The sequence below is a fragment of the Apodemus sylvaticus genome, chromosome 3, assembly GCF_947179515.1.
Source record: "Apodemus sylvaticus chromosome 3, mApoSyl1.1, whole genome shotgun sequence".
NCBI lineage: Eukaryota > Metazoa > Chordata > Mammalia > Rodentia > Muridae > Apodemus > Apodemus sylvaticus.
The window spans coordinates 155,362,035-155,388,350 of record NC_067474.1 but is presented as its reverse complement, the minus strand read 5'-3'; the positions used below and the strand labels follow the sequence as shown (position 1 = coordinate 155,388,350).

Below are 26,316 nucleotides of genomic sequence, written 5' to 3'. Positions count from 1 at the left end.
TCCCTCCATGCTGTAGGGAGCTATTTCTTTATTCCCCAAATAAACTTGCCTGGTTACCCTTCAGAGCCCAACTCAATGGCTCAAGTCCTGCCTTTTCTGCCCATGGGAAACCAAAGAGTTTCTATCTCTAGGGAGATCTTTGCATGCTTTGGATCGGAGCAGCGCCCTTTTGAAGATCTTTTCTGTGTTTTGTTTTTATCACATTTATTTGCAGGGAAAGGGGTCACATACGCCACTACACTCACGTGGAGGTCAGAGGACAGAAGGTCCTCTCGTTTTGCCTGGGTCCACACGGTTCCTGGGGCTTGAACTCCTGTGGTCAGAATCAGAATTCTCAGTGTCCTTCATTGTGTCTATTTTAAACATTTTTGGTGGGCAGTAGGTCGGGCAGTGCTGGGGATTGAACCCAGAGTGCTGCTTACTCCCTTACTTTCTTGCACCTTATACCTTGCTCAACCTGCTTTCTTTTCTTTTTTTAAGATTATTTATTTATGATATAAATGTAGCTGTCTTCAGATACCCCAGAAAAGGGCATCAGATCCCATTACAGACGGTTGTGAGCCACCATGCGGTTGCTGAGATTTGAACTCAGGACCTTCGGAAGAGCAGTCAGTGCTCTTAACCACTGAACCATCTCTCCAGTCCCTCAGCCTACTTTCTTATGCCAAACTCAAATGTAGCTCCACCCACAAGTGAGCTGGGCCCGCCTACACCAGCCATCAATTACAGGTCAATCTGGTGGGGGCATTTTCTCAGTTAAGGTTCCCTCCTCCCAAATGATGCTAGCTTGTCAAGGTGACATAAAACTTGCCAGGACAGCATTCATGCGCTTGTGTGCATTGTTTTCGATGGGGTTGTCATAGAAACTTCATGGAGAAGGTGATGTCCAGGAAGAAGCCAGTCGGAAGTAGGAAAGGTTATGCTAACAGACTGCCGATGCAAAGACCCTGACACAGTGGTGGGTCAGCTTGTTGGCAGAGGTCTGTGCGGCTGGCACAGAACAGAATGAATGCCCAAAACGTCAAAGAGATCATTACATTCCGTGAGAGGAACCTCTGGATGGTCTGGGTGGAGTATAGTTTTCATCAGACTTACACTAGCACTTGGGAGGCAGAGGCAGGCAGATTTCAGAGTTCAAGGCCAGCCTGGTCTATAGAGTGAGTTCTGGACAGCCAATATACAGAGAAACCCTGTCTTGAAAAACAAAAAAGAAAGGATTTTTCTGGCTGCTGTGCACTGAGAATATATAGGTGAGCAGGCTTGGTGGCTCACACCTGCAATCTCAGCTCTTGGGAGGTGGATTAGGAAGATGGGGGTTGGGGGGGGCGGGTTAAAGGTCAGCCTGAGCTACATATCAAGACTATCAGAAATGAAAGAAAACATAGGGTGAGGGTTGGGCTAAGTGCTACAATGCAGGCTCACTGGGTAGCCCAGGCTAGCCTAGAATTCTCCATTCTCCTGTCTCAGCCAGCACTCTGAGTGTGTTGACATTACAGACATATCATGGCCTCCTTAGTCAAAATTTTAATATTTTGTTCATCGTAGATTTGTGTTAGGTTTTGCTGTTGCTTTGAGAAAGGGTTTCATATAGCCCAGGCTATCCTTAGCCCCTTGCTACTTAGCCAAGATTACCTTTAACTTCACCTCCCAAGCACTGGGATCACAGACATGTCCAACCACAGTCAGCTTTTGTATTAATTTTTTTCTGTAAATCACTAAAATTTATCTGAACTGGGTGTAGTGGCACACATCTGTAGCCCTGGCACTCAGAAGGTCGAGGCAGGAGGATCAGAGGTTCTAGATTATCCTTGACTGTGCACCAACAACAGATTCTGTGTGGTGGAGAGGAAAGTGTTTTTATGTCACGGTTGAGGTCTAGGGATATCCCCTTATGTATGGGACCTGGCTGGAGTGTCCTGCCCACCTTGCCTGCCTCAGCCTGCTGTCAAACCACTGGAGAACTGAGAAACCAGTTTCTCCACCCAAGCACCTGTTCTCCCCACCACCCTAGGTCTCCCTGCAGTACCTTACTTCCGGAACGTGGTTCCACACCTGCGGAGGCTCCCTGGTGACCAACAACTGGGTTCTGACAGCTGCCCATTGTATCAGGTAACTGAAGTCCGTAGTTCACGGTGTCGTGGAGTGGCACTCAGCCCTACAGCACAGATCCACAAGGGAACTGATCCGCGCGCGCGCTGTAAAAGAACCGGGAGAGAATACTCACATGCCCGCCTGAGGCGCAGGCGCACATCTATCGGTGGTTCCAGGCTGCCAGGCTCCCATGTCCGTACATAGCACGCACTGAATGTCCTGTGCCAGCCGGATATAGAGGGGGGAAAAGCCCAGCGCCCGCCTTCCTGGCTTTCCTTGATAGCACTCTGCCCTGGGGTGTCCTTGCTCACAGAGACTTAGGGGGAAAGAGGTCACTGACCTCTCACTCTGCCCCTCACAGCAACTCCCGGACCTACCGCGTGGTGCTGGGCAGACACAGCCTCTCCACCTCGGAATCCGGCTCCGTGGCTGTTCAGGTCTCCAAGCTTGTGGTCCACGAGAATTGGAACCCTAACAGGCTCTCCAATGGGTATGTTCTGCCCTGTCTGGTGCTCTCAGGGGTAGGATTGGCGGCAGCACAGAGAGGGCTCAACCCACCTCTGCCTCTTCTTCACCGAAGGGAGCTGACTGTCCTGGCTGTTGTGAGAACGGTGGGGTTATCAGAGGAGAGAGAAGCAAAGACTGTGGGGAGACCCTGCTACCCTGCCTGCAGGGTCAGCCTGGGGTCATACGTGGGAAATGAAAAAGGTCGGCAGGAAGAGCCAACACCCTTTCTGCTCCGCCTTTTCTTCCTGACCCAGGAATGACATCGCCCTGGTCAAACTGGCCAGCCCAGTGTCCCTAAGCAGCAAGATCCAGACGGCTTGCCTCCCACCCGCTGGCACCATTCTCCCAAACAACTACCCCTGCTACGTCACAGGCTGGGGCCGGCTGCAGAGTAAGTGAAAGCCAGCAGGGGGCCCTCGAGGTATGGCAGGGAAGGGGGGTGCGGTTACCTCTCTCGCTAGGGTGTTTGGCTGCCTTAGAGGGACAGGCAAGTGGAGACTAGGAACTATGCCTGGGGTTCAAATCTCAGCTTTATTAACTGTGTGATTCAGGCACATTACCGAGCCCCTCTGGTGGCTTCCTCATCTGTAAAATGGGGCAGAGAACTGCAGTGGGGTAGTGACTATATATAGTCTACAAGGTACAGAGAAGGCTAGAGAAGACAGCCCGTGGAGAAGCACTTATGACTAGTAACTACAGCGCACAGTAGCCACTGTGTGTTGACCACACCATGTCTTTCCTGTGGCCCAAGGCCAGAGCTCAGAATAACATGGACAATGTGACCTCAGGCTTCTGGAACTCCAGGAAGTCCCCAAGGCCCTCATCAGATCCTCTTCTTGCTGTCTAAAGCTGGGTCAGGTTTGGCTACACTGTGTCTTCTCCCTTGATTGGTTAGTGTTCGGATCACTGATTGGCTCAGGGAAGAGCACCTGGTGATTGGCTCAAGCTAAGCCAATAGGAACTGGAAATAGAGATGATGCTCTCCCTGGAAAAAACAGTGCACATCATTTTTTCCCCGTAGAAAGCAATGATGCCCAACACCAAACGAGGAAATTGGGAGAGAGGGGCAGGGAGGTAGCCCAGACTTCTTGGATATATGCACTTTACTCAGGATGAGCCCTTTGTAAAACTTATTCCCTCACTTGTAAAGTATAAGGTCTGCGGTAAAGGTCAAAAATGTGTATGAAATGCTTAGGACACTGGAAACTGCCCAAGCATCAATTGAGTGCTAATTAGAGCAGTTTTCTGTGTTCCATCTGCCAAATGGGGAATAAATATTACCGCGAGGACTGACCTGTTTGGAGAGCCTGATAAACTGCAATTAAGGAATGAGTCTGAGGAATGGGGGGAATAACTCGGTCGGTAAGCTGATTACCTTGCAAGCATGGGGACACACGTCCTCAGAACCAGTAAAAGAAGCCAGATATGGTTGTGTGTACTTATGATGCCATAAGTTGTTTGGGGAAGTAGAAACAGGCAGATCCCTGGGGTTCGATAGCCACCCAGCCTCACCCAGTTGGGTGAACCCTAAGCTAAGGATAGCCCCTAACTCAAAGGTCAAAGTGGCTAGCGCTAGAGAAGTGGTTCTCAACCTGTGGGTCGCGACCCCTACAGGTTTATATATCAGCCATCCTGCCATCAGATACTTATATTATGATTTATAACAGTTGAAAAATTACAGTTATGGAGTAGCAATAAGTAATTTTTATGGTTTGGAGGTTACCAGGACTTGAGGAACTGTATGTATTAAAGAGTTGCAGCTGCCGGGCCGTGGTGGCACACGCCTGTAATCCCAGCACTTGGGAGGCAGAGGCAGGTGGATTTCTGAGTTTGAGGCCAGCCTGGTTTACACAGTGAGTTCCAGGACAGCCAGGGCTATACAGAGAAACCCTGTCTTGAAGAAACCAAGAGAGAGAGAGAGAGAGAGAGAGAGAGAGAGAGAGAGAGAGAGAGAGAGAGAGAGAGAGAAGAGAGAAGAGAGAGAGAGAGAGAGTTGCAGCATTAGAAAGGTTGAGAACCAATGCACTGGAGGTTGACTTCTGACCTCCACATGTACACACACACACACAGAATGAAAGCACCTTTATTTTGACCAACTGTGGCAGTGGTGTAGACAATGTCACTGGGGCCATTTTTTTTCCCAGCTGGAAGACTCTAGACAGATCCCTCTCATAGTAAAGTAAGAGAAACCTGTGGAACTCGCCCAGGAAAAAGAGGAATTCTATCCCAGGGTAGACACACAGCTAGATACCAGGGACATTCTAGTCAAGGAGGTTAGAGCCTGAAAGAAACCAGAAGGTCTCCTTCCGAGAGTCTTTTCTGCCTCATCTTTCTTCACACAAAAGAAAATAGAAAAAAAAAAATGAAGGAAGTGCCGGGCAGTGGTGGCGCATGCCTTTAATCCCAGCACTTGGGAGGCAGAGGCAGGTGGATTTCTGAGTTCAAGGTCAGCCTGGTCTACAGAGTGAGTTCCAGGACAGCCAGGGCTACACAGAGAAAGCCTGTCTTGAGAAACCAAAAAGAAAAAGAAAAAAAGAAAAGAAAAAAGAAAAGAGGAAAAAGAAAGAAAAGAAAAGAAAAGAAAATGGCAGCCACTGTCCACGCCAAAATCCCAGAATCCCAGAGGAAGGAGTTCATTGGCTTTAGGTTGAGTCAGATGCTCACCCTGAACCAATCACCAGTAACCCGAACACCAACCAATCAACTAAGGACACAATGGCCTCCTGCAGCAGCCCTATGGGTGGGAGAAGGTAACCTGGACTGGAAAGGAAGGAAGGGGTGGACAGAAGACGCAGCAGTGATGCTTCCCCTCTCATACCCCTGTTTTGTATACAAGGCTAGCGAGCTCCAGGGATCCTCCTGTCTCCGTCCCCACCCCCACAGCCACATTTAGCTCTTTCCACGCACACTGGGGAGCTGAACTCAGGGCTTTACGCTTTCACGTTAGGCGCATTTCCCCCCACCCCCACCCCAGTCCCATTGTTTCCTCTTTCCTTGGGAGTCCCCCTCATGCCTTCTCTCCGTGGTCTCATTCAGCCAACGGAGCCACTCCTGACCTCCTGCAGCAGGGCCGCCTGCTGGTTGTGGACTATGCCACCTGCTCCAGCGCTAGCTGGTGGGGCAGCTCTGTGAAGACCAACATGGTGTGCGCTGGTGGTGACGGTGTGACCTCCAGCTGCAATGTGAGTATCCCCATCCGGTGTCCCAGTCTACAGCAAAATACGGCGTGGATGCAATGTAGGGGGAATTGGAGGTAGGGGGTGTCCTAGGATCCATCTTCTTCCTCCTTCCTGGGCAGGAGCCTTGGAAACTATTCTGGAACATCTCAAAACCTGACCTTCGTTCTCCCCATCCCCAGAAAAGATGTAATAAGTACCATCGCCCTGTGGCATTCTCTTTGCCTAACTGCTAGGAAGTCTTTAGTCTTTCTTGGATCTCATGCAGGTCTCTCATTACTGTCATCTCACAGTAACGGCCCACAGCGGCCCCTTGGGTAGCTGCTACAGAAGTCTTCTTAAAGACAGTGTTATGAACCAAAGGACTTGGCACAGGCAGATTCTGCACACACACACACACACACACACACACACACTCCATTATCTTTGGGGCACATACCTACCACTGCAGCACTAGGGAGGGTGGCACGGCAGGGGGGTTGTTGAACATCTGAGTGCAGCCTTGGTTTTTATAAATAGATAGATAGATAGATAGATAGATAGGTAGGTAGATAGATAGATAGATAGATAGGTAGATAGATAGATGGTGTGCGGAGCCAACATGATACTCCACACCTGTAATGGCAGCATGTACAAAGCGAAAGCAGGAGAGGCGTATTGTGAGACTCTGTGTCCAAAAATAAATACCAGCTCTTGGAGGTACAGTACCACCACCTGTGACCTGGCTCCAGAGGACAATGACCTCGTAGAACAATATGCTAAGAACCAGGACCCTCTTCCTGCCTTCACGCCCACCTCTGGCTTCCTCAGGGGGACTCCGGCGGACCACTGAACTGCCAGGCGTCTAACGGCCAGTGGCAGGTGCATGGCATTGTGAGCTTTGGCTCTTCCCTGGGCTGCAACTACCCCCGCAAGCCATCTGTCTTCACCAGGGTCTCCAACTACATTGACTGGATCGACTCGGTAAGAACCACTATCCCTGGGCCCACAGCCTGCCGTGAGCTGAGGCGGGGTTCCCAGCTCGCTGCTTCTTATGGGTATATAGGCCCAGTAGCCACCCTCCATGCCGTTGGAGCTATTTATCTGCAAATCCCACGCCCAGGTTGAGACTCCTTCAACCTTAATTTTTAGCACTTAATTCCCCTGAAGAGTGCTCCACCCTGCCCTCCCCGCGCGCCCCCCTCCCCCCGTAAGATGACCCACTGTCCCATCTACCCCAGGACAAAGGACTATTCATTTTTATGTCGGGCCACTCCCTGGCAAAGGGGACTAAGTTAATCTTCTGTGCCTGTGTGCCCCCATAAAGTCCTCTCCCGGGAAGCTCAATTTCCCTTTTTACTATAATAATCACAAATTATTAAAAGGATAATGGGGAATGTTAGGCAGCAAAGTGCATGCCTTGCGAAGACAAGGACCAGACGGCACCTACATAAAAAGCCAAGCTTGGTGGCCAGTACAGTGCTGGAGAGGCAGAGTCAGGAAGAACCCAGAGGCGCGCTGGCCAGCCAGAGCAGCCAAGGATACAGGCGGTCAGGGAGGCAGCCAGAACAGCAGGAAGTTGACAGTCAAGAGGCCCTGGGTGAGGATGGAGGAACACGGAGTGTGGAGAGGGACACTGGGAAGGGGGAGGACTCTGGCCACAGGGTGTTGTTTACTCCACTTCCTCGGTTGGCTTTTCTGTAAAATGGGACTTGAACTGAACCAGAGTCCTCAGCAGGTACAGCCAGCTGTACGACAGAACAGCAAGGGTGGTGGCACTTGTGGCAGTCCCCACAAAGACCAGAAGCTGTCACTGGCTCATTATCCGCAGCTCAGCGTGCAGAGAACCTTACATTAAATTAGACGGCTGGAAAACCAAATATGAACTGGCAGCTCTGAGCATGTGCCTGAGGGGGGCGGCTGTCAGAGCCGGCCTGAGGCTGTCTCCAGCCCTGCCCGCTCTCGCCTGCCCGCTTCTCGGCCCTTTGTCTGCTGGGTCTGTGCGGGCACCCAACTGGACTCAAGCCCAGAGCTCCCAAGAAAGTTTGTCAGGGTTCAGAAATGGATCAGTGGGATAAAGGGGCTTGGTGCCAAGCCTGATTGATGACCTGAGTTCAATCCCTGGATGTGCCCTGTTACACATGCGCTGCCCACGCACAAGGAAAGGTTTTTGTTTTGTTTTTTAACTTCTTCACTTTGCTTTTTTTCTTTTTAAGTAAGTTAGAGAAAAATGGAAAAATCAAGAGAACTTGATTTTCAACTTAGGGTTTGGAAGTTTTTGTGTTTTATTTTCCATTTTAGTTTGTTTTGATTGAGCCACGACTACATTTTGACAAAGGGAAATCATCGAAAACCAGCTTAGAGCTTTTCAAAGGAGCCTCAGTGATTGGGTGGAAAGATGCTTCCGGGCTTAGTGTCAGCCAGATCCTTAGATCCGTTTGTGGTCCCAGCTGCTGCTGCCTTAGTTAGTTCCCAGCTGAGCCTGGCAGCACCTTAGGGACCCACATCGTGACCTGTTGTCCCAGCACCTGCTGTTCCCAGCCACAGGCAGACACTGCAAGGCAGATGGTGGGGCGTAGGAGTCAGGAAGACGAAAAGGGGAAAGCAAACCTTGCTGGGTACCTGGGCAGCGCCCCCTGCTTTCCTGGGAGAGCAGCCAGTGTGGTAGAATGCCGGGGGACAGGCGGGCAGGGGTCGAGCACTGAGCAGCCAGCTGTCCCTGGAGAAGCTGCAGGCAGACAATGGGAGTCTCACACGATCCCAGCCCAAGGCTGTGTGTGTGTGTGTGTGTGTGTGTGTGTATGTGTGTGTGTGGTCTGTAGACACAGCTGCAACCCTGAGGGGGTGCCTAGGAACACACCTGCCTAGACAGCCTTAGGTGGTGAGCCGAGGCTAGCCAGGCCGCCCACAAAAGGCACAAACGACCCCGGGCATTCAACCTTTCAGCAAACGTCCACTGAAAAATGCCAACATGGGAGCCTTCAGCAATCACAGCTTTATTGTTTTGTTCAGAAGGGAATACATCTCTTTATTAAAAATATTGCTTTTAAAAGAAACACGGGAGCGTATCACATAAGGAATGAAGATTCCCCTGGCTTCAGCCTTTGCTCCCACCTCACAGAGGCAATCACTGTGAATTCTATGTTCTGTGTTCACCTGGGCCTCGTGTGCATGTAAGCCAAAAATGCAAAACAAACAAAACAAAACAAAATCCTATATTGCCAGACATGGTGGTGCAGATGTATAATGGCCAGCACTTGGGAATCAGAGGCAGGAGGATTGCTTTAAGGGCAGCCTGGGCTACGTGAGACCTTGTCTCAAACAAAACCAACTAACCAAATGTAGCCAAGCATGGTGATAAGAAGGCCAGCCTAGGCTACACAGGGAGTCCCAGCCTCAAAACAAACAGCAAAGAAAATGCCACAGCTACATGCGTAGATTGTCTGCTAACCAAAAGCCGCAGACACATTTACCTTGTTTAATGAACTCAGCTGTCACCTGTCATTCTGAACGGCGAGGTGGTGTCTTCAGCACAAACATCATGAGAGACATTTAATCTGGCTTCTGGTGGGGTTTTCTGTTTGTTTGTTTTTCAAAACTGGGTCTCTCTGTATAGCTCTAGCTGCCCTAGAACTCGCTCTGTAGACCAGGCTAGCCTCCAACTCACAAAGATCCTCCTGCCCTCCCTGTGCCGGGATTAAAGGTGCGCGCCCACCACCACCTGGCTCTGGGTTCTGTTTTTAACATCCAGGCTGCTGCAGTGAGCAACGTCAGACACAGAAGCTTGTGCTCTGATCTGTGTGCTCATGCTACAGAAACCCCGAAGCTCCGCTGGGTTACGGAGCCTGTAAGTCAGAAGCGAAGAAGGAACCCAAGCCCCGGTGCAGGTGGGAGGGCCAGGAGCTCAAGGTCATCCTTGGCTACATAGCAACTTTGAAGCCATCCTGAGTTATGAGAAACCAGTCTCAGAAAAAAGAAAGGAAGACGCCAAGGGTTGTTGTGTAGCTTCTGTGGCAGAACCAGTGCATAGTATGTGAGACCCTGGGCTCCATCCCAGCACCAGAAAGACACACCCCCAAAAAAGCATTTGATCCTGCTTTTAAGTGGTCTTGGAAAGCAAGGGATAGCCTCACCCCATACACTAGTTAGTGCCTCAAATAGTAATTTTAAGAAACAAATTGGCCTGTGTAGTGGTGCACACTTTTAATACCAGTACTCAGAGGCCAATCTTGTCTACATGGTGAGTTCCAGGACAGCCAGGGGGGGGGGGGGGGACACAGAGACCCAGTCTCAGAAGAAAACAAAGAAAAAAATTACATCAAAAAGCCACACCCATCAGTACATTTGGCGATTCCTGGTTTCCTGGCCTGACACCCAAGCAGGACTCTAGGCTAAGACCCTTCTTAACAGGAGGGGAAACTGCGCCCATACCTCTTGGCCCTGAGAGTCACTGAACTCAGGTTAACATCCTCACTCTCCTGTGTGTCCTACAGGTGATTGCTAAGAACTAAGCAAAGACATCTCTGCAACTCGGCACCTTGGAAAGGCCACAGAAAGGAAACAGTAATAAAGTGACTTCAGAATCACATCCTGGGATGAGTCTGTCTTCTTACCCTGACATCCTGAGCTCAGGGACCTGAAAGCAACACCCTTTCAGGAGGGGCCTGGGGCTGTGGGACAAGCTATAATCCCCGTACTCAGGAAGCAGTGGGATGGAGATTTCCAGGCCAGCCTGGGCTACAAAGTCAGACCCTGGCTCAAACAAAACAAAAACAAAAAACAAAACAAGGCTTGGCACACCCCTACCATCTAAACTCAAGGGTATTGTCACAAAGTGAAGAGCAGATAAAACTAGAAAGAAAAATAAGTGAAAGTCAGAACAGCTTTAAAGACAGAGGATGGCACATTTTCCAGCCCTTCGGTATTGCCTGGTCACTGCCACCTGGGAACCAGGCTCACTTAGCAAGGAAGACACTGGGAGACTCGGAACAGCAGAACTCTGTCCAGTTGTTCCCACTAGGGTAACCAAGATCCTTCAGACAGGAGACTTGATCTGTGAGGACTCCTGGCTCCCACCTCGGAACGCATCCTGAGCTCCGACAGGGACTTTGGAAGACACAGAGAAAAGCCCAGGAAAAAGCATGTCTCCTTTGTAGGAAGAACAGAGCGGGGTGGGGGTGACACAGGCAAAAGGCACATGCTCAAGGAGGAATTAACCTTTCTGGAAACTTCCATGAGACGCAGCCCAGAGCCAGGTATTCACACTAGGCCAGCTGGACTGTGGGTGGGTCTGGGATGGAGAGAGGCTGGTGTGTCTGCAGCCACAGACCCCTGTGGGCAATGGCCTGAGGGTGGTGATGGTGCTGCTGTAATGTCCCCCAGGGCACATGTGACAATGCCTGAAGACATTTCTGGTTGGCAGATCTCAGGATGGGCACTCCTGGCAGCTGGCAAGTGGACACCAGAGATGGCTTAAAATACCCTTCAACACACGGGCCAGTCCCCTGACAGGATTATACAACCCCACGAGTCAGTAGTACATAGCCAGAGAAGCCCTGTTCTAGAGAGGCCTGGGAGTCCCAGGCCACAGTCCTAACCACAGATGAAGCAGCCAGGCGACATCCACGGTGCTCTGTTCCCCCACCCTACCCCACCCCTACACACACTGCCCTCCAAACCGGAAGCGGCTAGGAGCCTGTCTGCATCTGAGAAGGGAAAGAGCAGCCTGCCCCAGTTACACAATCCTTGCTTCGCAGGACAGTTCTGGCCTTGGCCCACCTATAGGCTGTGAGGGCTTCGGGGAGATAATGAGGCAGAGGGCAGCCCCCAGCCTCATGATGTTTTAAAAAACAGCTTTTTCCGGAGGAAGTTAAAACAACCAGGAATCTGCTTATAAATCCCTTTCTCGGAAACAGCATTGGCAACCTGCAAAACAGAAGCACAGGGGTAATCTGTGGGTGCAGTGTCCTTGGCTAAGGCAAGGGCTAAGAAGGGGCCTAATTAGAGGGCCACTAACGGGGCCATCAGAAGGTGACTCCACCTACAACCTCCTGAGGTAGGTTATAGAACACCCCTTAGCTACTGTAAAAGAACGGAAAATTCAAGGGGTTTCTTTTGTTTGTTTGTTTGTTTTTTGGTGTTTGTTTGTTTGAGATAGGTTAGCCCCTGCTGTTCTGGAACTCACACTAGACCGGACTCGGAGATCTTCCTACATCTGACACCCAAGTGCTGGGATTAAAGGAGTATGCCGCTGCTACCTGAATAAGTTTTCTAATACAAAAATTCACAGTTCTAATCAGACTGAAAGGTTGCTGGGGCAAGAAAGATGGGAGACGACGACCCAGAGACCACATGTGTCCTGCTTGGCCCTGGCTGTCCCCTGCCCTGTAGGGTCCTACCTCAGGACCAGAAGTGACCCCTAAGCTCTAGAGTGTGTTATCTGAGCAAAGCAGTGGAAACTCTCAGGGTCCCCAAGGGGAGCAAATGCCCTGAAAGGGGAGGGGCTGTTAGGCCCTGAAAGGGGAGGGGCTGTTAGGCCCTGAAAGGGAAGGGGCTGTTAGGCCCTGAAAGGGGAGGGGCTGCTAGGCCCTGAAAGGGGAGGGGCTGTTAGGCCCTGAAAGGGGAGGGGCTGTTAGGCCCCTCCCTATTCATTCTCACTGAGGCAGGCAGGTAGGGGACACACTGGACAGAATCACAATGCTTGATGGTCAAGAGTCAATGACATGGGCTTGGGAATGTAGCTCCACCCACCCCCAGCGCTGCATAAATTGGCTGTGGTGGTCAACACCTGTAATCCAAGCACCCAGGAAGTAGAGGCAGGAGAATCAAAAGTTCAAGGTCATTAGCCACTACACAGCAAGTTCTAGGCCAGCCTGGGCTACAAGAGACCCTATCTAAAAGGAGAGCATGTGGGGGTACTCCCATGGGGCCCATGGGGAGGAACATGGCCAGGCTCTAGGGAACCAAACTTTTGCTACTGAGCCACCCCACCCGGCACTTAAGACCACTCTCATGTGTGACCTGGGTGTCTGTCTGGGCGTCTGTCTCTAAGTAGGCAGGGAAGGTGGCACTTTGCAAACAGGCCCAACGTCATCTCCATGGTTGAGTCACGTTCCTCATTTGAGAGGCAAAGCACTCCCTGACTCTCTGTCAGGGCCCGTCAGCCTTTGCATCCGGCTAGGGACCGCTGCGCTGTTCCCCAGGCCTCTCTGCCCTGAGGAAGAAATGCTCACCCTGAGGAGGAGGGACTGCAGGTCTTCAGAGCGAGCCCACTGCTCCAGAACGCCATCCAAGGTCTCGATGTACCAGGAGCCACTGGTCTTGTCCCTCCAGGAGACAAAACCTGCAGGAAGAGGAGAAAGGCTGAACTCTCAGAGGAGCACGGTCCTGGAGGAGCACGGTCCTGGAGGAGCACAGTCCTGGAGGAGCACGGTCCTGGAGGAGCACGGTCCTGGAGGAGCACGGTCCTGGAGGAGCACGGTCCTGGAGGAGCACGGTCCTGGAGGAGCACGGTCCTGGAGGAGCACAGTCCTGGAGGAGCACGGTCCTGGAGGAGCACGGTCCTGGAGGAGCACGGTCCTGGAGGAGCACGGTCCTGGAGGAGCACGGTCCTGGAGGAGCGTGCAGACTGCACAGACCCGGACTGTGGCTCACTGACTTGTGGCAAGGGCGGCCCCAGTCTCCCTGGCACCCCGCTACCCTTCACCCTCAACACTACTTGACTGGCTGTGGCTCTCGTGTTCTCAGCATGGAAATCAAGGTTCTGAGAAGTCAGGGGTCTCATGAAGGATGGAGGATGCACCTTACCACCTCGTGCCAGGCCCTGGACTGAGGGGCATGCCGGTCCCCTCCCTAGTGTACTCTGCAGGACAACCCCCAACTCGGATTACTGCTCTTAATGTGCCTGCCCTTCTGAAGCCTTGCCTACTGCACCCTGGGTGGGTGCGGGGAACATGAAAAACCTGCTGAGGACCCCATAGGCTGTGCCTGGCAGAAACAAGGCCTTGGCACAGCTGTCCTGGGCTGGGGCGGGTGTGCGGATGAGCTCACCTGGGAAGGTAGAGTAAGACACAAGGATGTCACTGGGGGTGGGCAAACTTGACACGGCATCCAACTGGTCCAAGGCCCGTGGGCCTTCCTGATACGGGACAGCATCTGGCTCAGAGTCACTGTCGAAGGCCCTGCCTTGAGAGGACATGCAGGCCACCTCAAAGCCGCGGTCTTTCTGCTCTGCAGGAAGCAAAAAACAGTCACCTAGAGCTGGAGAGATGGTTCAGTGGTTAAGAGTACTGACTCCTCTTCCGGAGGTCCTGCGTTCAAATCCCAGCAATAACATGATGGCTCACAAACATCTGTAATGAGATCTGACACCCTCTTCTGGAATGTCTGAAGACAGCTACAGTGTACTTATATATAATAATAAATAAATCTTAAAAAAAAAAAAAAAAACAGTCACCTAACATCACTAATGTCACTACGGCACAGGATGCTTCTCCTGGAGGGGGAAAGGCCTGGACCGAAAGGTTTCCCAAGCGAGCTCTGCCACACAGGAAGGAAACAGAAACCGGCTATGACGAGGTACACTTATACAGCCCTGGCTGACCTGGAACTCACTCTGAAGACCAGGCTGGCCTCGAACTCACCAAAGATCCACCTGCCTCTACCTCCCAAGTGCTGGGATTAAAGGCGTAAACAAGTTATTTATGTTTATGTGTGGAGGTGGTGTATATGCATGAGTACAATTATACCCACAGCGGCCAGAAGAGGGCGTCGGATCTGGATGCAGTTTCAGGAAGCTGCCCAGCGCTTGTGCTGGGAACTGAACAGGGTCCTCTACAACAGTGCGCCCGCTTGGCCACTGCTGTATCTCCCTAGGCCCTGGCTTTGACCTTTGATCACCCTGCCTCGGCTTCCTCGACAGCAGAGATGACAGGTCTGTGCTAACAGGCCCAACCATTTGTATTTTTCCAGCTACCCTAATTAACTGATGGTACCCCACAACAGAGAATGCAAACTATACCAAATAGGGGAGCCCCTGACAAAGTGGCTCAGTAAGTTTGGGCACTTGCTGCTAAGCCTGGATCCCAGAGGGTGGAAGGAGAGAACTTCAAGTTGTCCTCTAACCTCCACGAACATGCATGCACAAGTGTGAGCATACATGCTAGGTTTTATGTGTGTGTGTGTGCACACAGACATACATTGCAGCTAACAAAATCTGTGTCAATGTGTGCACCTCTTTTTTGTTTGTTTGTTTGTTTTGTTTTGTTTTGTTTTTTTGATTTTTGGGTTTTGGTTTTTTCGAGACAGGATTTCTCTGTATAGCCCTGGCTGTCCTGGAACTCACTCTATAGATCAGGCTGGCCTCGAACCCAGAAATCCGCCTGCCTCTGCCTCCCAAGTGCTGGGATTAAAGGCGTGCGCCACCACCACCCAGTATGTGTGCACCTCTTAGCCCCACAATTTCCTAAGAAAATAACGCAGTGTGGCCCAAGGCCCTCTACAGAGAGCCCTGACCAGTGTGAGCTGAAAAGTGGTCAGTACCCAGACGGCCACTGTCGGGAAGTGACACGGGAAAGCAGAAGAACGAGTCGGAGAGGGACACCAGTTGGAAAGGGACACCAGCCGCACGTCTATTCATGTGCCATCCTCTGTCTGCAAACTGCATGTGGCGCCAAGCCACAGGTGAGCACAACCCTGTCTATATGCAAAGCTGATCCCAGTAACAACATACAGCAGGAGGCGGAAGGTCCCCTCAGCATGCAAGCCCTCAGCTGCTGTGGCTGCCTGTGGCTGCTTTCTGCCTGCTCTGCATAAGCTCTCCAGTATGGACCAGGGGTGGGGGGTTGGGGGGATGAGGGGGGCAGCACCTGTCTGAGCCACGCTGGGCTCTGGCCAAGAATGTCACACTGTATGATACACTGACAACACCACATCCCTAACTGGCTCTAGGGAACCTTTTCAAAGCCTGGCTCTGTGCCACCACCTAACAAAGGATAGGTAATACGTCGTCTTTTAAATGAAAATGGTGACTGAATTCATGAAATTTATAGGCAAATGGTTGGAACTGGAAAGTATCATCCTAAGTGAGGTAACCCAATCACAAAAGAATACACATGGAATGCAGTCACTGATAAGTGGATATTAGCCCAGAAGCTCTGAATACTCAAGACACAATTAACATATTAAATGATTCCCAAGATGAAGCAAGAAGAGGGCCCTGGTCCTGGAAAGGCTTGATGCAGCATTGTAGGGGAGTACCAGGACAGAGAAATGGGAGGGGGGTGATTAGAGAATGGGCGGAGGGAAGAGGGCTTATGGGACTTAAGGGGAGGGGGGAACCGGGAAAGGGGAAATCATTTGGAATGTAAACAAAGAATATAGAAAAGAAAAAAGAACAGCAACAGTAGAGCCACCAAAACCCTGAGCCGACATTTGCATCTGTGTGAAGAGGATACCCCGCCAGCTGAAGTAGGAAAGTCACTGTTTCTGTTCACAGGTGACACAGCACCACCAGGTGGCAACAGCATTGAACAGCAGGTCACATTTCCTGGTGAGGACAGAGCTAGACAAAGAGACTTGAATTCCACAAGGGGGAACAATTTCGAAGGGTAGACAGGATCTCAAGTAGCCCAGGTTGGCCTGAAACTAATTTTTTGATCTCTCTCTATAGCTCTGGCTGTCCTGAGACTCACTATGAAGACTACCTAGCCTTGAACTCAAGAGAGACGCTCCTGCTTCTGCTTCCCAAGTGCTGGGATTAACCTTGTCAAGGAAGCGGGTACTAGGGAAGACTTCCTGGACGCAATGGCATTAAATTGTAAGCAGAGGGATAGGAGGAACTGGGAGCTGGAGAGATGGCTCAGCAGGTGAACGCACTGGGCGCTCTTGCAGAGAAGCCAGGTCTGGTTCTGATCACCAGCCACATGGCAGCTCACAGCCAGTTCTAACTGCAGCTCCAGGTGATCTCACGCGCCCTCTGGCCCTCACAGGCTCCCATACCCGTGTGGTCCACAGACCTGAAAACACCCACATACATAAGACTGAAAAACCAAACAGCCAGGTGTTGTGGCGCACACCTTTAATCCCATCATGGAGGTGGGCGGATGTCTATAAGTTTGAGGGCAGTCTGGTCTACATGTCTCCCAGGACAGCAGGGGTTACATCTCAAAGTATAAAAATCAATAAATCAATAAATTAATAACCAAGAGCCTGGTGCACTCTGGGAAGGCTGTGCTGGGAAGAGCGAGGGCAGGCGCAGAGGCAGGATCCAGGTCAGCAAAGGCAAAGACAAGCAATCAGTCGCGGGCATCCTGGGAGCCGGCATCCCACACAGCTCTGCCCCTTGTTCCCTCTGTGTCTCTCAGGGTTCGGTGTTAGAGCGTCATCTCAGAACAGCCTAGAGCAGAAATGGGGTGAACAAGGGGACGTCTCCACGACTGGAGGGAGCAGTTACTTCCATCCATGATGCCAATATTAGACCAAAGAGCACTGGCACAAGAAAGGGAAGTGCGGGTACCCCTGAGCTCTGGGGGTAGTCGGGGTACGTGAGATTTCGGGGTTGTTTTGTTTTCTGGTTTTGTTTGTTTGGTTGGTTGTTTGGTTTTGGTTTATTTTGGGTTTTCAAGACAGGGTTTCTCTGTGTAATCTTGGCTATCCTAAAACTTCTGTAGACCAGGGCTGGCCTCAAACTCAGAGAGACCTGCCTGCCTCTGCCTCCAGAGTGCTAAGATCAAAGGCGTGTGCCACCGCTGCTGGGCAGGTTTCAGTGACTTAAAGGAGCCAGGCACTGCGCATGTACAATTCAGACATTCTACATTACGATCCCCACTCACTGAGACTTCTAAAGGTGACGGCCCAGGGCAACACAATGAGTTAGTGACCAATCCAGGACTTAGTGACACAGCTGAATCCTTCCTTGCCAGCTTAAAAGCATGAATCCTGAAATGACTTAACACTTGTTCAGGTTAAAGTTATAAAGTCTAGGGGTCAGACACTCTCTCTTCTATTTCTAGAACCTGATGTATACAACAGGTGCCCAATAAACACTTCTTGAATGCCTGAGACCTGCTCCTCTAGATGATCCCAAACACAGGATTAGCCAAGCATCCAGAGAACCTGTGTTACAGGACATGGGGTGTACCATGTCCCTAGGGCAAGCCAGGCAGCACCCTGGTTCACAGCACCCACTTCTCTGCAAACTCACGATCAGGGACAAAGCAGTGACATGCCTTACAGACGTCCAAACCCCAGGGCCTGGGATAGAAGAGGATCCCTAGACAGGATGTCAGAGTTCCTAATATGCTAGAAACATTACTCATTTGTTTTGTTCTTAGGCGTGTGTGTGTGTGTGTGAGTGTATGTATGTGTGTGTATGTATGTGTGGGTGTTTGTGTGTGTGTGTGTGTGTGTGTGTATGTACACGTGTGAACACTCCCTGTTCCCCAGGTTGTTTTCAAACTCCTGGACTCAAGGAGTCTTCCTGTTTTAGTCCCCTAAAAAATGAGGACTTCTTTTTTTCCTTAAAGACATGGTCTTACTAGCCTCAAATTCACCATGTAGCTGAGGAAGGCCTTGAACTCCTGATGTTCCTGCCTCCACCTCCCAAATGTTGTGATTACAGTTGAGTGCCACTCCTTCCTAGGTTTAAAAAAAAAAGTGTTTTTATCCTTTAATCTCAGTTGCTTGAGGGTGAAAGAAAAAAATTAAAATATGAAGTTTTACTTATGTGGGTATGTTTATGTGAATGTGTGAGCAGAAAAGAGAATCCTATGCCTTGGGCCTAAAGGTGCAAACAGTTGTGGGTGCTGGAAAGCAAACTCCCGTCCTCTCTAGAAGAGCAGCAACAGTGCTTAACCACTGACCCATCTCCCAGCCGCTAGAGTTGTTTGCTGGCTTGTTTATTTGTTCTTTGTAAGACCGGCAGGTGCCAGGCTTGGAAAGCAAAACAAAACAAAAGCATGTAATGCTAAAGTCAGAGGTTTGTTTGCTTGTTTATGTATTTAGGAGATAGGCTGTGGTGGTTTGAATATGCCTGGCCCATGGGGCGTGACACTATTAGGAGGAGTTGGAGTAGGTGTGGCCTTGTGAGGGTGGGCTTTGAAGCTCTGCCCAGTGTGTAAGAGACCCTCCTTCTGGCTGCTTGGGGGTGTCTTCTGGCTGCAATCAGATCAAACTGCAGAACTCTCAGCCCCTTCTCCAGCGCCATGTCTACCTGGATGCTGCCATGTTCCCTGCCCTGATGTGAATGGACTGAGCCTCAGGAACTGTAAGCCTGTCCCAATTAAATGTCATCCCTTATGCCTTTGTCATGTGTCTCTTCACAGTAGTGTAACCCCAACTAAGACATAGGGTCTCACTGTACAGCTCTGGTTGGCCTGGAACTCACTATGTAGACCAGACTGGCCTTAAACTCACAGAGATCCACCTGTCTCTGCCCTCTGAATGCTGGGATTAAAGTGTGGGCTGGAGAGATGGCTCAGCAGTTAAGAGCACTGTCTGTTCTTCCAGAGGTCCTGAGTTCAATTCCCAGTAACCACATGTTGGTTTACAATCACCTATATTGGGATCTGATGCCCTCTTCTGGTATGTAGATATACATGCAGATAGAGCATTCATATATGCAAAATAAATAAGTCTTTGGGGGGGGCAACATTTGGGATGCAAATAAATAATTAATAATAACAATAATAATATTGACAACAAAACAACAACAACAATAATAAATATAAGGAGGAAGAAGAGGTGGCAGTGTGAACCACCACACCCTGCAAGTCAGAGGTATAAAATAAAGGTGTTACCCAGGCACGGCTATTTATATGATTTTGTAAGTACAGAAGTTCAGATTCAAGGGTGATGTATCTTAAAAGTCATCGTGAGAAAGGGAGAGAGGGAAAGAGAGGTGGTGGCAGGAAGAGCAGCTAGCACAGGTACTGTTTTGTCATGTGAAGCTGTCCACCATATTAAAGTCTGACAAGAATTCGACAAGCCCTCAGCAGAACCAGCACCATGGTTCGGGATTTTCTGCTTCCGGATCATGAGGTAATAAGCCTCCCTCCTTTACATATGACCTAGCCTGTGCTGTTCCATTATAGCGACAGAAAACAGAGTAAGGCACCAAGCATAAAACAAAGTCCCTCATACCCCTGGGCTCCTGGGAATTCCTTAGTTTCCTTAGTTTCTCCTTGACGCTCAGTGCACTTTCCCTGGGACGGTAGAAATGGGGTCTGAACCAGATGTCAGAGGTCAGAGGTCAGGAGATGGGGGCCAAGGTGAACTGAAGGGTCTTTCTACTCTCTCCTTTGCTCTGTGTGCGTGTGGGATTACAGGTGGGCACCGCTGTGCCTGCCTCAGACTCAAGAGCTCCACGCTTGCATGCCATGCACAGGTGGAGCCATCTCCCTTGCTCTATTTTTACTGAAACTCTGGGGCTGAAGCTATCAAAGTCACACAAACCTGTGACATCATTGCAACCAGCCCCTCAGTGGATGCTAGGCCTGTGGTGGCGAGGTAGAAGTCCTACTGGACGTATACCAGGGATGTGTGGAGAACCCCACGGACACAGTGAGGGGCTGAGGTGGGGAAGGGAAGAGGCAGTGGCCCCTTCCCTGCCAGCTGTGCTCCCAGCAGGCTTGAGGCCACTCACCACCACCGCAGGCCTGGATGAAGAACAGCTTGGGCTTCCCTCCCAGGCTCGGGCAGCCGGACCCATTGAAGATGTTCACAATTTTCTCGATGGACACGGAGCATCCATCAGTGCCATAGACAGCACCCGGGAACTGGAGGTGGCTGGCCTAGAGGACAAGGCACCATGGTTATAAAAACACCTTGGCTACGAAAGACTCTCGGTAGAAATCCAGAGGCCTGTCCCAAGGCTTTGTGTGGGGAGGTCCACATTCGGAAAGCCCTAGGTGGGGACACCGGATTAACCAGGATGGAGCAGGCTGGTCAGCATCTATTCCAAGGGACCTAGACTCACTTAATTATGGGAGCCAAGGAGTCTGAGAGTGCAGGTCAGCTGTGTCTAGACCAGCTGTTCCCCTACCGCCAGTGTCGGCATCATCCAGAGACCTGGACGGGAAGAGGGACTTAGCCACAACGAATTAGTACATCCGTGGCCAAGCACCAGACGGGTCCCAATGTCCTGTGTCCCTGCCCGGGGACACAGCAGCCATGGAGTACCAGGAGAGCTGCGTTTGGTTTCTGAATCAGGTAGGAGATCTGCACACACAGATCTTCCTTCTCCCTTCTCCATCCTGGACAGGACTTCCCCATCCACTGCTCACCCACAAAGACAACTCCTCAGAGGACCACAGGGCCCTGAGGACACGACAGGAGGGACAAAGGCCTCGCCACTTCCTCTTCAAAGCTAAGGGGGCCATGGACACGGAAGGGGCAGGGATACTGCAGGGACTGTCAAGGACAGGAGGAGGGAGGGCCCCTACCTGGCAGCCATGAGAGAGGATGACCACCACAGAGCAGTCCAGGGCGCGGTGGTCCCGGTGCGCCATCTCCCTCAGAGCAGTGACCATTTTCTACAAGGGAAGGCTACAGTTAGAGATCCGACTTGCAGGATCCAGCCAAAGGCCACAGCATTCTGCTCCCCGTGCTGAGGTAGGGACGGACACAGGTGACACAGCAGCACCTTTGCCAGAAAAGGTGCTGGGCTTAGTCACCGACCACTTAATCCCCACGATAACTCTGTGGGGACAATTACTCTTGCTTTTAAACTGGGAAACTGAGGCATAAGAGGTCAAGTGGCCAGCATTAAGAAAGCCAGCCCTGCCGGGCAGTGGTGGCACCTGCCTTTAACCCCAGCACTTAGGAAGGCAGAGGCAGGCGGGTTTCTGAGGCCAGCCTGGTCTACAGAGTGAGTTCCAGGACAGCCAGGGCTATACAGAGAAACCCTGTCTCTGAAAAAATAATAATAATAAAATAAAATAAAAATAAAAATAAAAAAGAAAGGAAGGAAGGAAGGAAGGAAGGAAGGAAGGAAGGAAGGAAGGAAGGAAGAAACTCAATGTGATGCTTGAACCCATGTCACGTCCACAGTCCTGTGGACACAGAGGCTTCTCTGAGGACCGTGCCCCGGAGGACAGCGATTATACCTTGGCAGTCAGGTCGTTCTTCACCTCCACCAGGAAGCGCAGCCAGCGGAAGCGGCGCTGAAGCTTCTCGCAGTCCACGTTGGAGCCAGCGCGCATGCTGAGCCCCGAGGAAGGGCAGAAGTTCACATTGTTGATGATGAGGCAGTGGCCACAGGGATCCGAATCCAGGGCGTAGGCCTATGTGATGACAGGTTTCCAGTGTCATCAGGGGGCTCAGGGCACCCCTCAGGAGAGGCCCGGACTCCTGGATCTCACCTAGGTGGTCAGGTCTGGAGAGCCAGCATAGGTCAGGGGGTCTTCCTGTCCACTGAGGGAGCCGTGTGGACCCCGCCCAACATTCCAGTGAGAAAAACCCCCAGGAGCAGCCAGACAAGTGGCAGGTGTGTGGCACATACCTGAGAGAGCTGCACGCCATCTTTGTATTTGGGGATGGAAAATCATAACCCAGCTAGGTAGCTCCTACACATAAGCCCAGCCAGGCATGGCAGCGCACAAGGTTAATGGCAAAGTTTGTATTGCAAATGCGGGTGGACCGCTGTGTTCAGGCCTAGTCTGCACAGAGACTTTGTCTCAAAGGCACAAAAACAAAACTCAAAAACAATTAAACAAGCAAGCAAGCAAACAAACAAACACCCCATAAACCAGGGAAGTTGGGAAAGGAAGATTATCACAAGTTCAAAGTGAATTCAAGACTTCATACTGAGTTCTAGGACATTTTGTATTTTTAGTTTCAAAAATACAAAAATGGGAGGCTGGAGAGATAGTGCAACCATTAAGAGCACCGGCTGCTCTCAAGGAGGACTTCAGATCAAGTTCTAGCGCCATGTGGCGGCTCACAGCCTTCTGTTACTCCAGTTCTAGGAGATGCCACACCCTCTTCTGGCTCATGGGCACTGCATACACGTGGTGCGCAGACACACACGTAGGCAGAACACCCATATCCATAAAAATAGTAAATCCTTAAAAAACACCAAACAAAGAGGTGAGGATTGTGACACACACACCTTTGATCCCAGCACTTGGGAGACAGAGGCAGGCAGATCTCTGTGAGTTCAAGGCCAGCCTGGTCTAGAAATGAGTTCCTGGGGAACCAGGACTACACAGAGAAACTTTGTCTCAAACCTTCCCCTGCCCCCAAAAGAGAAAACAAGCAAACAAACAAAAAATCCAACCAACCCAGACACATTTGCCCAGAGGGATTTTAAACACCACTCTACTTGGTGGCGCTGACCCAGGGCTCAACTGAGGGTCCTGTGGTAGGCTCTATCGGAGCAGTCTCGGGCCAGAGCCCAGCCTCTGATCTCCTGAGGCAGCTCTTGCCCCAGGCTCTGGCCCTTGAACTTCCTCTTCCACAGCCTGTTTCAGCACATGGGTCTGATCTGTTTAACTATTCCTCTGCCTGACTTTTCTCCCTAGCACAGGGCTCTGCAGGGTGAGTGGTCTTGTCACCTTGTCCCCAACACATGGGAAGGACAGTCTGAGTGGCTTGCCCTGGAGTGGACACCCCAGAGGCGTATCCCTTCTTTAGGTTCGAGCTGACTTTACAGGACCAGATGGGTGGGACAGGACAGGACAGAGTGCTGGGATGGGGTCAGGAGCCATAGGGAGTGGTGACTGCTACCGCACTCCCCAGCCAGGTTTTGGGCGGGGAGGAACCCTATTCACATGAGGACTCACCGTATCTGCATGGCCCCTGTTCTTCCCTGGAGCACCTGGGAAAACAGGAGAAAGAAGAAATGTGGGTGTTGGGGTTCATCCCAGAAAAGCCGAGGAGTTGTGAGGACAGCTCCCATAAGAGAGAAGTGGAGGTCTTGAGGAGAGTCACGTGACATTGCTAGTAAGGAGCAGTGTCTAAGAGTTGCCAACAAGGTTAAACACACACTTACACCTTTGAAAGGAGTTGGCCGAGAATATTCACTAAGGTCATATTCAAAAGCCTCAAGCTGTAACTCAGCCACTCTGGGGGAGAGCCTAAGGTGGACCAGCTGGTGATACCCACAATGCCCAGCGAGCAAGCCAGCCACTGAAATACAGAGCGCATGATTCCGTTCATATGAAACTCCATGGCAGAAAGGTGGGGAGGTGGGGGTGAGGGATAGAGAGGTGGCTCAGCTGTTCATGCAGAAGATCCAGGTTCAAATCCCAGCAAATACTTCACAGCTCACAATGATCCTTAAGTCCAATTCCAGGAGATAAGACATCCTACTGTGGCCTCTGTGGGCACCAGACATGCATGCAGTACACACACACACACACACACACACACACACACACACAGCCGGCATGCTGCATTTCCCTACATTCTGTTGCCTCAACACTTAGGCAAATCATTTCACTTCCCGGCTTTGCTTCCTTGCTGACAGGGCTGAATCCAACATCATCTAGCTTGTAGGACTGAGGGAGGGGTATGCTTCATGCAATACATGTGTGTGCAGGGCCGAGGCCTGACAACCAGTTTCCCCACACTCCTGTCAGGCCTGGGTAATTTCAGACACCCACCATAACCCAAAGGCAAACCCTGAACAACACTCTCGAAACACTGAGAGAAACACAGAACCTCCAAATCAGATCTTGCTCAGTGGGTAAGAGCACTGACTGCTCTTCCGAAGGTCCTGAGTTCATATCCCAGCACCCACAAGGTGGTTCACAACCATCTGTAATGAGATCTGACGCCCTTTTCTAGTATCTGAAGACAGCTACAGTGTATTTACATATCATAAGCAAATACATCTTTTAAAAAGGGAAAAAAAGACAATTAAATTCTGAGTCTCAATCTGAGCTGTACCCAGAGTCACACATCCCAATAGCCTCACTGCACCTACCCCACCAAACATTTTCTTGATACTCACAGACATCCTGAATTCTGCCAGAACCAATGTCCACCGGCCTGGGTACTTCTGGTCTGAGAACCTCTGGCACCTCTGGCCTGAGCCGAGCAGGCCAGAGCTCTTCTGGTCCCACCACCACTGGTGTGAGGTTTCCCAAGTCACGCTGCCCCTTTGACTGGAGTCCCATGGGTCCCAAGACCACAGGCACCAGGTGGTCTAGGGCTTTCACAGCCTCTGGATCCTGCTTGGCTGCTTGCCGACTGCTTCGCAAGAATGAAGCCAGGGTGCCCTGGCCTGTGTCCTCTAAGCAGGAGATGAAGAGAGGAAGGGCCTGCCTCCCTCGGGTCTCAAGATCTGTGACCAGCTGCCTGGCCTGATCCCGCCGAGACCCAGAGCCTGCACGCTGTTTGGATAGGAAAACAGACCCTCATTACCCAAGGACATCCATGTGGCTCTCACCCTGCCCCCACCCCCATTTCTCACCTAGCATCTGCCTCCCCAGTGCTGGGGTTCTAGGTTGGAAACTGCTCTGACCACACTTAGCTGGAGAAGGAAATAAGAGGCTGCTAGCGCCTCCCTGGGCAGTTCAGCTTCTGATCCTCCTTAATTAGCCTTCTGGAAAACCAGGACTTTCTGTTCAGACCACTCTCCTTGATCAGTCTGGGCCCCTCCCAAAGTGTTCCCTGAGACTACTTTTGTTATTATTTGGCAGTTAACCACCTGATTCTACACCACTTTCTTCTATTCTCCTTCAGTGGACCAGGCCAGATTCCAAGACAGATGATGGAGACAGTCCCCCAGGGCCTGTCACTCATATCCTCTTAGAAAGAAATATTCCCTTTTCAGACCTGTGGTGAGGCATCAACTGGAACAAAGATGCTAAAGTGTATTTTTTTAAATCAAATGTTTGAATTTATTCTTCTGTGTGACCTACATCAAATTCCTTCTTTTCTAAACTCCTTTATAAAGCATGCACTTGATAAAGGTCCAGCCAAAAAAGACATGGGTCCTTGCCCTAGGATCGGATGACCACTGTTCCATTTCACAGCCCAAGAAACTGAGACTCAAAGAGGGCAAGTGACTGGTACAATGTGCCAGTAAAAGGCTAAAATGGGTGTCTAGGTCCCTTATACTAGAGAAGAAAAAATAACAAAAGTTCTAACAGGGTGGAGGTTACAAATCGCTTTTAACAAACACTCCACCAAAGAGGTTCTTGAGTTCTTCTATTTATTCTTCAGGAGAACTAAGAGGGCAGTATTGTGGGAGGTTTTAAAAATGGAGTTCCCACACCATGGTTTCCCAGGGCGTGGGTTGCACAGGGTGCAAAGCGGGAGAAAAGAGCTCCGTGGTGGCTTCAGAGAACCTCTCCACTACCTCCCAGTCCCAACCTGCGCCGCGGGAAAAGCGACGGACACAAGGGGGCGGGGCGCACCTGAATATCCTCGATCATGTCTCGCGTGAAGAGCTCTCGACTCAGCAAAGCGTCCCAGAGCTCCGCGACTTGCAGCTCGCCCACTAGGCGTAGCCGACATCGCCGCAGGAGCTGCCGGTCGGCCTCGTCCATGGCGAGCCGATTGAGGGACCCCAAGTTCCGTCCGCTTCCGGCCCCCGGGTCCCGCCCCGGCGCCCACG

The 26,316-nt window shown here is 51.1% G+C and overlaps 2 protein-coding genes across 3 annotated transcripts in view; one reads left to right on the top strand and one right to left on the bottom strand.

The window, feature by feature from the left end:
- LOC127681581 (chymotrypsin-like elastase family member 2A) overlaps positions 1–10,339 on the top strand; it is a 16,364-nt gene extending 6,025 nt beyond the window's left edge. The window contains exons 3-8 of the mRNA XM_052177967.1: positions 2,012–2,109; positions 2,453–2,581; positions 2,853–2,989; positions 5,635–5,780; positions 6,585–6,737; positions 10,247–10,339. Of these exons, the coding sequence (XP_052033927.1) occupies positions 2,012–2,109; positions 2,453–2,581; positions 2,853–2,989; positions 5,635–5,780; positions 6,585–6,737; positions 10,247–10,264 (681 nt within the window). The 3' untranslated portion in view covers positions 10,265–10,339. The remainder of the gene's footprint in view (positions 1–2,011; positions 2,110–2,452; positions 2,582–2,852; positions 2,990–5,634; positions 5,781–6,584; positions 6,738–10,246) is intronic.
- Positions 8,730–26,316, bottom strand: Casp9 (caspase 9). Of its 2 annotated transcripts, XM_052177965.1 has the most exons (9): positions 26,117–26,315; positions 24,706–25,087; positions 23,534–23,568; positions 21,857–22,033; positions 21,194–21,283; positions 20,395–20,542; positions 13,803–13,982; positions 12,986–13,095; positions 8,730–11,678 (listed from the first exon to the last, which is right to left on the bottom strand). In XM_052177965.1, the coding sequence occupies exons 1-9, from the start codon at positions 26,246–26,248 to the stop codon at positions 11,586–11,588; spliced, it is 1,347 nt and encodes a 448-aa protein (XP_052033925.1). In that variant the 5' UTR covers positions 26,249–26,315; the 3' UTR covers positions 8,730–11,585. The 2 variants fall into 2 exon arrangements, with proteins under 2 accessions (XP_052033925.1, XP_052033926.1); XM_052177966.1 differs by lacking the exons at positions 8,730–11,678; positions 12,986–13,095 and adding an exon at positions 13,102–13,251 and having other exon boundaries at positions 26,117–26,316.

Coding starts and splice junctions, on each gene's coding strand:
- Casp9 (XM_052177965.1), bottom strand. CDS start 26,248: ATGGACGAGGCCGACCGGCAGCTCCTGCGGCGATGTCGGCTACGCCTA. Junction 22,034..23,533: donor ACAGGGGCCATGCAGATACG/GTGAGTCCTCAT, acceptor GTCATCACATAG/GCCTACGCCCTGGATTCGGA. Junction 13,096..13,802: donor GTCTTACTCTACCTTCCCAG/GTGAGCTCATCC, acceptor CTCTTCCTGCAG/GTTTTGTCTCCTGGAGGGAC.